The 14,179-nt window shown below is 43.2% G+C and overlaps 1 protein-coding gene across 3 annotated transcripts in view; it reads left to right on the forward strand.

The window, feature by feature from the left end:
* The window catches only part of DNTT (DNA nucleotidylexotransferase), a 451,081-nt gene that overhangs the window by 335,093 nt on the left and 101,809 nt on the right, over positions 1-14,179 (forward strand). For all 3 annotated transcript variants that reach the window (XM_029610768.1, XM_029610767.1, XM_029610769.1), the window contains one exon: positions 10,044-10,127. In XM_029610768.1, the coding sequence (XP_029466628.1) occupies positions 10,044-10,127 (84 nt within the window). The remainder of the gene's footprint in view (positions 1-10,043; positions 10,128-14,179) is intronic.

The raw sequence follows: 14,179 nt of genomic DNA on the forward strand, positions 1-14,179 counted from the left end.
TCTTCCTATGTTTTTGAGATTTAACTCCTTCTGAGGGTCAGCATCCCAGCTATCTATTACCTAGATTAATCATTTCACTATAAGTATAGCAGAAATATGTCACGGTAGTGTCCGCGTTAAGAAAAGGAGCATAGATATGCAAAATTTAGATTTACCACATCGCGTAGGCAAATAGCATCATGCACGGTAAGTTATCGCGTGGCGCAAAGCCTTAGTGCGTTGCACGACCCAGCATGCGTCATTTACTGCGTCATACGTCATTTATTGTGACACACTTTTTTTTTTTTTGTATAGATATATATATATATATATATATATATATATATATATACAGGCTTCCTGCAGTTGCCTCTTTGTGGGTGTGTCAGGTGTTTGGAAAGAGGAGAGGAGAGTACATGAGTGGGAGTAGCTAATTTCTATCGTTTACCTGAGTGTGTTGCCTTGTCTTCTGTTGTCCTCTGTTTCCCTTTCCTTTGGTCCTTTGTGTTCTTTGTTGGCGTGAACATTTTTTAGTTTCTTTGTGTCAAGAGAAGGAGTGGTGGTGAGGCATGGTGATGAGATGTGGTGGTGGTGAGGAGGAGGGGTTGTGGTGAGGTATGGTATTGGTGAGGTGGAGGAGGAGGAGGAGTGATTGAGGCAGAGGAGGAGGTGTGGTGAGGTGTGTTGGTGGTGGTGATGATGATGAGGAGGAGTGATGGTGTGGAGGAGTGAGGAGTTGAGAGAATGGAGTGTGAGAGGCATGGGGATAGATGAGAGGACAGGAATCAGGAGAGGAGGGGAGAAGAGGAGAAGGGAGGAGGTGAGGAGGGAGGATGAGGGCAGGAGTGCTAGGAGTAGTAGTAGGAGTAAAGACGTGGACAGGAGTAGAGATAAGCAGGAGGGATGGGATAGGTGGAGGTGGGAGGGGGAAGGGGAAGGGGATATGCAGGCCAGTATGGAGGGAGGAGGATGGCAGGCTAGGGATAGACAGAGAGGGCAGAGGGGAGGGGAGTTGGTAGGGCAGGTGCAGGAGGTGGGGAGGAAGGGAGGAGAGCGGGGAGCGGGAGTGAGAGTAAGGAAAGGGAGGGCACCTCTCCGGAAGCAGAAGTGGCATCCCATTCTGGAAGCCAGGCAGCAGGGCTTGTTCAGCTGAGGGCTTTGAAGTTCAGTGTCGAGGACAATGACTTGATAATCGCATGGGTTCTTGAGAACTAGGCAATGCTCTTCAGCAATTTTATGGCCAAGACATAGAGGGCATGCAAGGGCCATATCTGGTGCTCAGTCACCCAGGCCGTATCCAGGCGCAGTGGAGTGAAAAGAAGTGTGGAGCAGGTAGCCCACAGGTATTCGGACATCAAGGCCCAAATGAAAAGCACAGTGAAAAGCTGCAGTAAATATCTGCGAAAAACTGGAGGAGGAGCCTCTTGTCCCATCATCATGACACCAATGGATGAATGTCTCATCAAATGGCTAGGATGTCTTCAAGGGGATGGTTGAGTGACTGGACACCATATGAGCTGGAGCCGGTATGTTCACATCACGACTAAATGTTAAGGCTGCTACAGATATCTACAGCATTTGGCATCAGATGCTCACATTGATTGATGCTAAGAGTGCATCTGATGCCAAATGGTACATGTGTACTTCTTTGCATTGGTACTTATGTCTTCTTCTTTGTTTACACAGCTCTTGCCCAGGACTCTGCTGGTCATAGCCATCAAGCCCCAGGGACCATCAGCACAGCCCCAGGAACCAGGAGTGCAGCACCACTTCTATGGGCCCTCTTGGATGCACATACCCAGTTCAACGAGGAGAAGGAGAAGGAGGAGGAGCAGCAACACCAGCCTCCTGAGCAGCTGCAGATGCTGGCAACTCTTGGCTTACCAAGCCCTCTCAATGTAAGTCTGAACATATCAGTCTTTATGGAAGACCCCAACCTGCAGTGGGAGGCAGTCAAGCCATCACAACCAACCTCCAGAATGCCATGTCCCTAGCAGAAGGCAGCGGACACTGAACAGGAGGAGCCCACCAGCTCCATCATGTCACATTTGGAAGCCCAAACCACATCTCCTACCACATCCAGCACTGCACCAGCACTGACAAGCAGCTGGACTGGCTGGAAAGCAAGCATGGGGTATACCTCCACCATATACGGACAAAGCTAGTGCACCTGAGGAGGGCTGTCAACAGTCAGTCCCAGGCCCTCAGGGATCAGATGGCAGCCTCATGCAAGCTTTAACCACTGTGTATTTCTATTTGTATTTATTAAAATTTATTAATTGCTTAACACAAAATAGGCCTAAGCGATTTACAATAAAACATACATAAAATTGTGGCTACATCCATAAACAATATGACGAGTGTGTTGACATAAATTCTGCAACACATGCCTGAGCCTCCACTTATACCTTTCCTGGTATCCTAGGACTCCACAGCTCGCGGCAGCCCATGCCCAGAGAGATGACCCAGGGGTAGGCCCCCCAAAGAGATGCCACACCCAAGTGAAAAGACCTGCAGAGGAAAAAGCTTAAAAGGCCCCAGTTGTTAAGGGAGAAAAAAAGCCATCAAAGAAGACTTGTAGAAACAAGTTCTCTATACAGGGTTCCTGTGCTGGCTAGATGGAAGAAGTCTGCTAATACCGTCCTGACTACAGAGTTCCTGTGTCAGCTAGTTGGAAGAAGCCTGCTAGGCCCCTCCTGACTACATAATTCTTGTGCTGGCTAGATGGAAGAAGTGTGCTGGGCCCCTCCTGACTAGAGAGTTCCTGTGCCTGCTAGATGGAAGAAACCTGCTAGCCTGTCCTGACTACAAAGGTCCTGTGCCAGCTTGCTGATGAGGGATGGTCTACTATCTGCCTGTGTTGTCTGCTGCCTACTTCTAATACCCTCCTCGATGCTCTGCCCATACCCCAGCATCCTAATTGTGGTCTCCAGTCATGTTCTTGCTGCTGTCTCTTCTCATCATGTCTCATCTCCTGCTCCTGTTGCTGGTGTCTCATCTTATCTCATCTCATCACGTTGCTGCTTCCATTCTGGTGTCTCATCTTATCTCATTGTGCTGCTGCCTCCATGCTACAGTATCTTCTCATGGTGCTCCTGCCTCCTTGCTGTGCTCTTTGGTCCTGATCCTGCTGCCTTCATTCATTCATTCATTCTTTATTTATTTATTTATTTATTTATTTAACTTATTTATGAGCTTTTCTTTACCGACATTCGTTAAGACACATCATGCCGGTTTACAATGAACTGAAAAGGAGGAAAATTGCAATAAACGAGGGGAAAGGGAGATTGGGCAGGCAAGAAAAGGGGAGAGGAGGGATGGGAGAAAGGAGATAAGGTGGAAATAAAGGAAAGGCGATGGAAACGGCAATAATGAACTAACTGAGTACAATAGGAACTGTGTACAAGAAACTGTATACAATAGGAACTATATACATCTATAAAAATCTTAAAAATCTTAAATCTGTAACAGCTACTGTCATCAGCATAAGTATATGGGAAGTTAAAAGGCAGATAATGAGGGTTTGTTGGGCTGGGAAAGGAGCTAGGATGATAACAAAGGTATGAAGGGTATTAAAGAATGGTTCAAGGAAAGCAGATCATGGAAGTACTGTTCAAGGGGAACAGTCTATGTTTGGTTCGCATCAGGGTAGGCCTGCTTAAAGAGCCATGTCTTGACTCCTTTCTTAAAGTTGTGTAGGGATGGCTCTAGACGGAGGAAAGTGGGGAGAGAATTCCAGAGGGAGGTACCAGCAATGGAGAAGGCCCTTTCCCTGGTGAGGGACAGATGTGCAGATTTGAGGGATGGGGTGTTAAGGGTACCTGCATGGGCTGTTCTTGTGGGGCGGTCAGTGGAGCGAAAACGTGGCATTTCATCTAGCCATGTGTAATTGTGTTTGTATAATGAACTATAAAGGATGGTAAGGGTTTTGTATTGTGAGCGGAAGGGAATAGGCAGCCAATGCAGGTCCTTTAAAATGGGGGTGATGTGGTCCCTTTTACGGGTATTAGTTATGATTCTGGCCATGGAGTTTTGTAGAATCTGGAGGGGTTTGATTGTGGAGGCGGGAAGGCCTAGTAGGAGGGAGTTACAGTAGTCTAGTTTCGTGAACATGGTGGTCTGTACTACAGTATGGAAATCTTGAGTGTGGAGGAGGGGTTTGAGTTTTTTAAGGACATTTAATTTATAGAAACCCCCTTTTAGGAGAAATTTGATGTAGGGTTTGAAATTTAGGTGTTCAGCTCTACAATTTCTACCACTTCCTCAGAGATCCTTTGAGTTTATCCCATGCTTTCTTGAATTCAGATGCTCTCCTTGCCTCCACCACTCCCATGGGGGGGGGGACTCCTAGGTCTCTTGCGGATTGCAGCTGGGAGTGGGCTGTGGCTGTGTTCTGGAGTGTGGGGTGGGAAATATGGTCAGGATGATTGGAGATAATAAGAAGTTCAGTTTTTGATGCATTTAGAGCTAGGTGGAGGTTAGATAGTAAGGAGTTTATAGAGGCAAGGCATGATTCCCGGAATTGCATGGATTCATTTATGGATTTTTGAATCTTGTAGTAATCTGCTGCCTTGGCCCTTAGAGTGCACTCAGGGGGTCAGCTTATCAACATGGACTGCTGGGCCTTCTTCTTGAACTCTGTTGCCGTATCCCGCAGGCTGTCCCCTCTTTCAGCATGGACTGTTTTGGGCCTTTTTCTTTCCAGCACATAGCTGTGCTGCTATCAGCTCTAACATTAGATCTGTACTGTAGCTTTTGGGTTGCCATTTCCACTTTCTATGTTATTTGCTGTAATCGAGATTATACAAAAGGATAAAATGCTAATACTGTATATGTTATGTTGCCATTTGTAACAATGTATGTATAGGTGTACACTCAATGTCCTGGCCATTTCAGTTACAAAGTCATGTGCTATTTGATATCTTGTCCTTGCAAAATGTGATAACCAAAGACGTTGACTTGCTTTGAATTGGTTGACATTTGTTGTGTAATAAAGTGGTCACAGGATTTGAAAATGATCTTTCCGGTGGTGTCTTTTCATTGTGTGGTTTCTGGCTTAATGGTTCACTAGGTAAAAGGTTTGGGACCCAGATGACCTTGCATGCTAGAGTGCCATTGGCCATTCCAAGTAGGCACAGTTCTGGCATGCAAGAACTTATAGCCTAGGCCATACAGTTGAAAGCTAATTGTATGCTCCCAAGGAAGACAGCAAGAGCTAAACAGGAAACTCCAAACTGTGGAGCTTCACAATTGCTCCTGTTGCCTTTTCCAGAGAGTGTACTCTTTGGAACATGGGCATATATATATGAAATGGACACTAGCTAGCTAGTGTTTATCTCCATATGCTGTCTGGTGGAATAGATGTAGAAAAGCTTGGCTAAAGGTAATGTAGCTATGTCTTTACTCTGTTGGAGACCAATAGGTTGTATAGCTATGCAAAGCTCATAGTGCAGCTATAAAAAAATATTGGCCTCTTCCTTTGTGCAGATATATCACCTCTGACCAAACAATGGGCCTTCTCCCTGGCTCTAGCACTGAACACCGAATGCTCTCATGACATAAATCTTTAGTCAGAGGCCTACTTGAAAAGTACATAAAGCCCTAGGTCTGGTTCATCTCTGAAGAGCATAAATGTGCAGCTGCAAGTTCCAAGGCCAGAAAGTCATACAAGCCGATGTAATATTGGTGCACGAAAAGCGGGTGCTCATGATTCAGTGCCCAGTTTCTTAACGCACGCCCATCTACCTCTCTCAGGCTCACGATGCAGTAGGCAAATGAGTTGCTGCATTAAAAAGGAGGAGCTAGGGGAAATTGTACGTTCCTAGTGCCTCCTCAGCATTGGGCGCCCAGGAGAAGTGGTTGTGCGTAGGTTAGGAAAACGGATGCTTAATTTTACGAGCATCCATTTTCCTAAACTGCGCACAGTTTAGGAAAATGGATGGCCCGCGCCATTTTTAAAGATGGAGCTGGCCGTCCATTACTCCTACCATGTGACAGGGGCCGGCCAATGGCACGGATACAGTGTCACAAGGGAAGGGCAAAGGGCCATCGGCGCCATTTTTATTAGTGGCAGCCGACGGCCCAAGAGCGGGAGATCGCTTCCGGGACCCCCACTGGACCACCAGGTAATTTTAAAATGTTTTGGGGGGGGTCGGGAGGGTGGGGGAAGCTAAGGGAGATGTTTTAAAGGGTCGGGGTGGGTTTAGGGGTTGTTTTTGTGTGCCATTTTTCCCACCCTCCCCCAAAATGATAAGAGAACCCCACAAACAATTTCATGGGGTTTTCCTATCGGTTTCGGGGAGCCCCCGATTTCTGACGACTTTGAAAATATCGCACAATATTTTCTATCGTCAGAAAAATGATTTACAACCCTAGTATTTTCTGCTTTTCTGTTTTTCTTAGGGGCTCCTCAAGACTTAATGCCTGCTCCGGGGCAGGCATTAATTTTTGAGAGTAAAAATGTGCAAGTTGGGTGAACATTTATTTTTTATATAAGTGAATAATAGCTAACAGCCTCATCAACATGCATTTACATGTGATGAGCACTATTAGCTATGCGCTGATTTGGATGCAAATTTTGAACATGCTAATCCCCTTATTGCATAAGCGGTTATGGACGAGCATCCAGAACGCGCATCCAACCGTGAGTTAACCAGTGTGCTAGCCTGAGTGCATGGTATTGCATTGGCCTGTTAGTGTACATGTTCATCTTATGTGGTTGTAATGTGAAATTACACTAATCACCCCACAAGTCTTCACATTGGGCCCTTTCTAATGTCCTCACTCCACTTAAAAGGCAATCTGGACCAAACGCTTTCTAGGTCTCACACTAAACAAAATATGTCATCTATTTACAGCCTGCTCTAACACCGTGTCAGCTGGTGTATGACAGCCGAGGGGGAGTGAGGGAGTTGTGTGGGATAGAGAATCCCCACAGCCGAAGAGGAGACTACTATGAGGTCTGCTGTTGCTTGGAACCAGGCAGACTTCCACAGACTGTCTACCACCCCTGTACTGGGGTAGGGCCAGGGGGGTGGGTTAGATAGGGGAAGGGAGGGAAAGGTGGGTGGGATCCAAAAAAGGTTCCCTCCGGATCAAAAAAAAAGTTCCCTCCGGAGCGGTCTTGGAGGGAACGGGGAAAGCCATCGGGGCTCCCCTTGGGCTCGGCGCATGCAAGGTGCACATGTGTGCACCCCTTGCGTGCGCTGACACTGGATTTTATAACATGCGCGTGGCAGGTCGCTCCAGGGGGTCCCTGGAGGTCGCTCCAGGGACCCCCTCTGGACCACCAGTCTTGTGTGGGTCAGGAGGGTCCCCCAAGACTTGGCAAAAGCCCCTGGTGGTCCAGCGGGGGTCCGGGAGCGATCTCCTGCACTCGGGCCATCGGCTTCCAGTAATCAAAATGGCGCCGATAGCCTTTGCCCTTACTACGTCACAGGGGCTACCGGTGCCATTGGTCAGCCCCTGTCACATGGTAGGAGCAGAAGATGGTGCGGGCCATCCAGTGCTCCTACCATGTGACAGGGTCTGGCCAATGGCATGGATACCCTGTCACATGGTAAGGGCAAAGGGCCATCGGCACCATTTTGATTAGTGGCAGCCGACGGCCCGGGAGCAGGAGATTACTCCAGGGACCCCCACTGGACCACCAGGTACCTGTAAAAAGTTTTTTGGGGGGTCAGGAGGGTGGGGGAAGCTAAGGGATTAGTTTTAAAGGGTCGGGGTGGGTTTAGGGGTTATTTTTGTGTGCCATTTTTCCCGCCCTCCCCCCAAACGATAAGAGAACCCCACGAACAATTTCGTGGGGTTTTCCTATCGGTTTTGGGGAGCCCCCGATTTATGACGACTTTGAAAATATCGTACGATATTTTCAATCATCAGAAATACGATTCACATCCCTATAAATTACTCCTATAATCAGAGTCTATATCACAGAATTTACAGTCATACAATGCATTTGTAAAACACTCAGTAAACTTTCTTACTTTTTTTTTTTAAATTAAGTGATCTTAATCGCAGATTGGTTTCCCTTCAATATATAAACTGGACCTTCATAACACCCTTTTAGGAGGCTCTATTTCACAAATAGCCTTCCTGCTTGGGGGTCATACTTAATCATTGGTCCAGACTTACATTTTTTAAATTTGTGAATTATTGCAAATAAAAACTTAAAGGAGAATTTTAGAAGCCCTACGCGCACCAAAGCCATGAGATACACAAGTATCTTGGACTGCAGCGCGCTGCGCTGATTTTAAGAAGCACTCAAGTACACGTGTATCTCATGGTACATGCACAAATGGGAAAAGCAAAAAGGGGCAGGGCATGGGCAGTCCAGGTATGTAACATGAAATGTGCGCGTAAGAATTTACACAATCAAGCTCCTGCTGGGGTTCTGTACCACGTAACTTTACCTCTGCTATGGATGGCTTGTAAGTAATGAAACAAAAAAAACAAGGCTAGTTGGCAGGGTTTTAAAGGCTGGGGCAAAAAGGGTAAAAGGGAGGCTTATTAACTAGAGCAGTTAGGAAGTCCTATCCTTTACATGGGTGAACTGGAGATGTAATGGGAAAACTGGTAATTGCGTTGGCACATGGATCTAATAAAATCCCCCCACTTACATGGTAAAGCCAGCATTTGCGCACACATGTGATTGTCCATATAAAATTGTGTGCACATGTACATGTGTACAGCTGATTTTATATCATATGTGCATATAATGTATAATGTATGTTATAAAAAGGCCGCATCTCTGGGCATGAGCTGGCATACACGCGTGCATGTATGCCCATGCGGCTGTTTGAAGGTTACGGTCCCATAGCGTTACTTTCTTTATAATCAAATCATCACCCTACATGATCATGTTTCACACTCTGCTTCAGGGGCCTCTCCTGCATGATAACCGTGCAGTTTGTCTCAATAATTTACCTCTTTACTGGTGGTCGCAGCGACTTACCGGCAGCCTACGCTGTGACCACTATATCACATATACACGCTTCGCTTTAACAGGTTATAAAACAGCAATTTATACTTGCAAATGTTTGCCCCAGCCCGCCCCTTTCCTATACACATCATTACTTGCACGTGTATGTTTGAGGTTTATAAAATAGCATTTACGTGACTATGTGCTATTTGCGCACGCATCTGCTAATTTGTACACGTACATCTCTTTGAAAATTTATCTATATATGCATAAAATTTCCCAATAAATTTGTGCAGACATTTTAGCAGGCATATAGATAAGTAGTTTCAATGGGATAATCAAACTGGACTTATGCACGTAAGTTCACTTAGAAAATTGGTTTAATTTTTGTGCATTTTTGCTGGCTAACTTATGCATGTTTACAAAATTACCCCCTTAATAGTACTGACTTTGAATTGCTATAAATCTAGGCCAGATTCATAACAACGATTTCTGCATGAATGTATCTGTGTTCCAGTGACAGTTCAACGAGTCCACTTTCAATTTTCTGTTATTTTGTATAATGGAATGTCACTTATAAGATGGTTAGAATTTATAAAAAGCTAATACAGCACTTTTTATGGCAAAATGAGCTATTTATATTGATCCTCTATTAGGGTTGGCATGAAGAAGCTACAAAGTCTAATTTTCCATTATCTGAATGAGATACAACACTGCATGAAAGCCATTGCATATTTATTTATGGCACTTGCATTGCAAAGTGGACTTGAATGGAAATCCTTTGTAAATAATGGATTTTCATTCCTTTTCATGCACGCATTGTTTTAACAATTGTTTTGAACAGATTCAAATTATAGAGCATTTCAGCAAGACACAAAATAAAAATCAGCACTCACACAATTTCAATTAAAGCTTTCACAGATGTCTATTACTAGGCATTGATAAAGCTCATTTTATGAAATGCATATTTAGCAAGACTGAATTTTGTCACAAATATCAGTTCATAATGGAGGGAAAGAAGCATATCACAGTATTGAAAAATATTAAATATTTATATTAATTTCTTACATTATCTGTAGCATGTATTCTAAACTGTCTGTGATTTATTTTGTACAATAATTTATATACATTTTGTTTTGAGCAGCAATTTGAGCGTGATTTACGGAGATATGCCAACCATGAAAAGAGGATGATGCTGGATAATCATGCCTTGTATGATAAAACCAAGGTACACATTTCTTCTTGTAATGAAATTATATTCATAAAGGTAAACTTTCAGTTCTGTCATTTGTGTCGTGTGAGCTTTGCAGTTTGGATATGATTGCCATTGTTCTATAATATCATGAAAATCTTGAATTACATTTACTGTAATAGTCATTAAAGCAAATATTCTTCTGGAAGATAACATTTTGATTTATAGGCAAAGTGAATTAAAGAAATCATTTTTAATCTACTTGCTAAAGTAACTAGAGATCTTCCAAACTCTTTTCAAGATGACTGACAAATGCACATATCCACAAGCAAAGAAGAACAGTGAGAAGACATTAATATATTCTGCATGCATTGCAAAAGATTGAGGACCAAAAAATAAATGATGATAAAGCTGCCTTGCACAGAACAGTGGTATGACTGCATCAAGTACCCAAAAAATCGAGACAAGGTGAAAGGATTTTGGAACATTCTCATATACAATTAACAGCAGTTGCCAAGTTTGCTGTATGGATACCAAGGGTCCATCAGGCCCAGATTCCTGACTCCAACAGTGGCCAATCCAAGTCACAAGTACCTGGCAAGTACCCAAACATTAAGAACATAAGAAATTGCCATGCTGGGTCAGATCAAGGGTCCATCAAGCCCAGCATCCTGTTTCCAACAGAGGCCAAACCAGGCCACAAGAACCTGGCAATTACCCAAACACTAAGAAGATCCCATGCTACTGATGCAATTAATAGCAGTGGCTATTCCCTAAGTAAACTTGATTAATAGCAGTTAATGGACTTCTTCTCCAAGAATTTATCCAAACCTTTTTTGAACCCAGCTACTCTAACTGCACTAACAACATCCTCTGGCAAGAAATTCCAGAGCTTAATTGTGCATTGAGTGAAAAAGAATTTTCTCCGATTAGTCTTAAAAGTGCTATTTGCTAACTTCATAAAATGTCCCCTAGTCCTTCTATTATTTGAAAGTGTAAATAACCAATTCACATCTAGTCTTTCAAGACCTCTCATGATATTAAAGACCTCTATCATATCCCCCCTCGGCCGTCTCTTCTCCAAGCTGAACAGCCCTAACCTCTTCAGTCTTTCTTCATAGGGGAGCTGTTCCATCCTCTTTATCATTTTGGTTGCCCTTCTCTGTACCTTCTCCATCGCAACTATATCTTTTTTTGAGATGTGGCGACCAGAACAGTACACAGTATTCAAGGTGCGGTCTCACCATGGAGTGATACAGAGGCAGTATGACATTTTCTGTTTTATTAACCATTCCCTTCCTAATTCCTAACATTCTGTTTACTTTTTTGACTGCTGTAGCACACTCAGCCAATGATTTTAAAGTATTATCCACTATGATGCCTAAATCTTTTTCTTGGGTAGTAGCTCCTAATATGGAGCCTAACATCATATAACTACAGCAAGGGTTATTTTTCCCTATATGCAACACCTTGCACTTGTCCATATTAAATTTCATCTGCCATTTGGATGCCCAATCTTTCAGTCTTGCAAGGTCCTCCTGTAATGTATCACAATCTGCTTGTGATTTAACTACTATGAATAATTTTGTATCATCCGCAAATTTGATAACCTCACTTGTTGTATTCCTTTCCAGATCATTTATATATATATATTGAAAAGCACCGATCCAAGTAAAGATCCCTGAGACACTCCACTGTTTACCCTTTTCCACTGAGAAAATTGACCATTTAATCTTACTCTCTGTTTCCTGTCTTTTAACCAGTTTGTAATCCACAAAAGGACATCGCCTCCTATCCCATGACTTTTTAGTTTTCTTAGAAGCCTCTCATGAGGAACTTTGTCAAATGCCTTCTGAAAATCCAAATACACTACATCTACCGCTTCACCTTTATCCACAAGTTTATTAACCCCTTCAAAAAAAAGGAAGATTTGTTAGGCAAGACTTCCCATGGGTAAACCATGTTGACTGTGTTCTATTAAACCATGTATTTCAATATGCTCTACAATTTTGATCTTTAGAAAAGTTTCCACTATTTTTCCCAGCACTGAAGTCAGACTCACTGGTCTATAGTTACCTGGATCACCCCTGGAGCCCTTTTTAAATATTGGGGTTACATTGGCCGCCCTCCAGACTTCAGGTACAATGGATGATTTTAATGATAGGTTACAAATTTTAACTAATACATCAGAAATTTCATTTTTGAGTTCCTCCAGTATCCTAGGATGCATGCTATCCAGTCCAGGTGATTTGCTACTCTTTAGTTTGTCAATCTTGCCAACTATATCTTCCAGGTTCACAGTGATTTGGTTCAGTTTGTCTGGCTTATTACCCCTGAAAACCATCTCCGGAACTGGTATCTCCCCAACATCCTCATTAGTAAACACGGAAGCAAAGAATTCATTTAGTTTTTCTGCAATGGCCTTATCTTCCCTAAGAGCCCCTTTAACCCATCAGTCATCTAATGGCCCTCACAGGTTTCTTGCTTCGGATATATTTTTAAAAGTTTTTATTATGAGTTTATTATGCTACTAATTCCGGCAATAAGCAGTGGCTATTCCCTCTTGATTAATAGCAGTTTATGGACTTCTCCAAGAACTTATCCAAACATATTTTAAACCCAGCTACACTAGCTGTCTTAACCACATCCTCTGGCAACAAATTCCAGAGCTTAATTGTGCATTGAGTGAAAAAGAATGTTCTCCAATTTGTTTTAAATGTGCTACTTGATAACTTCACAGTGTCCCCTAGTCCATGTATTAATCAAAAGAGTAAATAACCATTTCACGTTTACCCATTCAAGTTCTTTCATGATTTTGTAGACCTCTATCATATCCCCTCTCAGCCTTCTCTTCTCCAAGCTAAACAGCCCTAACCTCTTTTGCCTTTTCTCATAGGGGAGCCATTCCATGCCCTTTTTCAACTATCTGAGACAAGAATAAGATAAAATTATCTTTTTATATGCTGTAGTTCAGTTCCACACTTTTTCAACCTGGGGCATTTAGCAATGAATTTGAGAATTACGGTATTATGTTTGTATATTATTTGAATGACTAGTCACTTCTAATCAATACTTCTAATCAATCTAACCAATAACACCTCACCACCCAAAAAAAACAATGGTGAATAAAATGGAAAATAGCATAATGCCTCTGTATCGCTCCATGGTGAGATCGCACCTTGAATACTGTGTACAATTCTGGTCGCCGCATCTCAAAAAAGATATAATTGAGATGGAGAAGGTACAGAGAAGGGCTACCAAAATGATAAGGGGAATGGAACAGCTCCCCTATGAGGAAAGACTAAAGAGGTTAGGATTTTTCAGCTTGGATAAGAGATGGCTAAGGGGGGATATGATAGAGATGTTTAAAATCGTGAGAGGTCTAGAACGGGTAGATGTGAATCGGTTATTTACTCTTTCGGATAATAGAAAGACTAGGGGGCAATCCATGAAGTTAGCATGGGGCACATTTAAAACTAATCGGAGAAAGTTCTTTTTTACTCAATGCACAATTAAACTCTGGAATTTGTTGCCAGAGGATGTGGTTAGTGCAGTTAGTATAGCTGTGTTTAAAAAAGGATTGGATAAGTTCTAGGAGGAGAAGTCCATTGCCTGCTATTAAGTTCACTTAGAGAATAGCCACTGCCATTAGCAATGGTAACATGGAATAGACTTAGTTTTTGGATACTTGCCAGGTTTTTATGGCCTGGATTGGCCACTGTTGGAAACAGGATGCTGGGCTTGATGGACCCTTGGTCTGACCCAATATGGCATTTTCTTATGTTCTTATGTTCCGCAAACCATGCAAAAGTGATGACCTTATTCCAGCATTCTCCAAGGAACTCGCCAATCTAGATCTCACTAATGTGGACTCTGCATTCTCCTCTTGGTTCAAAATAACTGGCACAATCGCCGACCACCTCTGCCCTACCCAAACCCGTGAACTAAACCCAGCAAAGCACAAAAAGAAACCATGACATACCTCTGAACTAAAAAATATGAAACTCACCCTCCATAAAAGAGAAAAAAGCTGGCGCCTGTATCCCTCCACCTCCCAACTCGCAAAATTCAGAGCGTACCTCCACGCC

The sequence above is a fragment of the Rhinatrema bivittatum genome, chromosome 7, assembly GCF_901001135.1.
Source record: "Rhinatrema bivittatum chromosome 7, aRhiBiv1.1, whole genome shotgun sequence".
NCBI lineage: Eukaryota > Metazoa > Chordata > Amphibia > Gymnophiona > Rhinatrematidae > Rhinatrema > Rhinatrema bivittatum.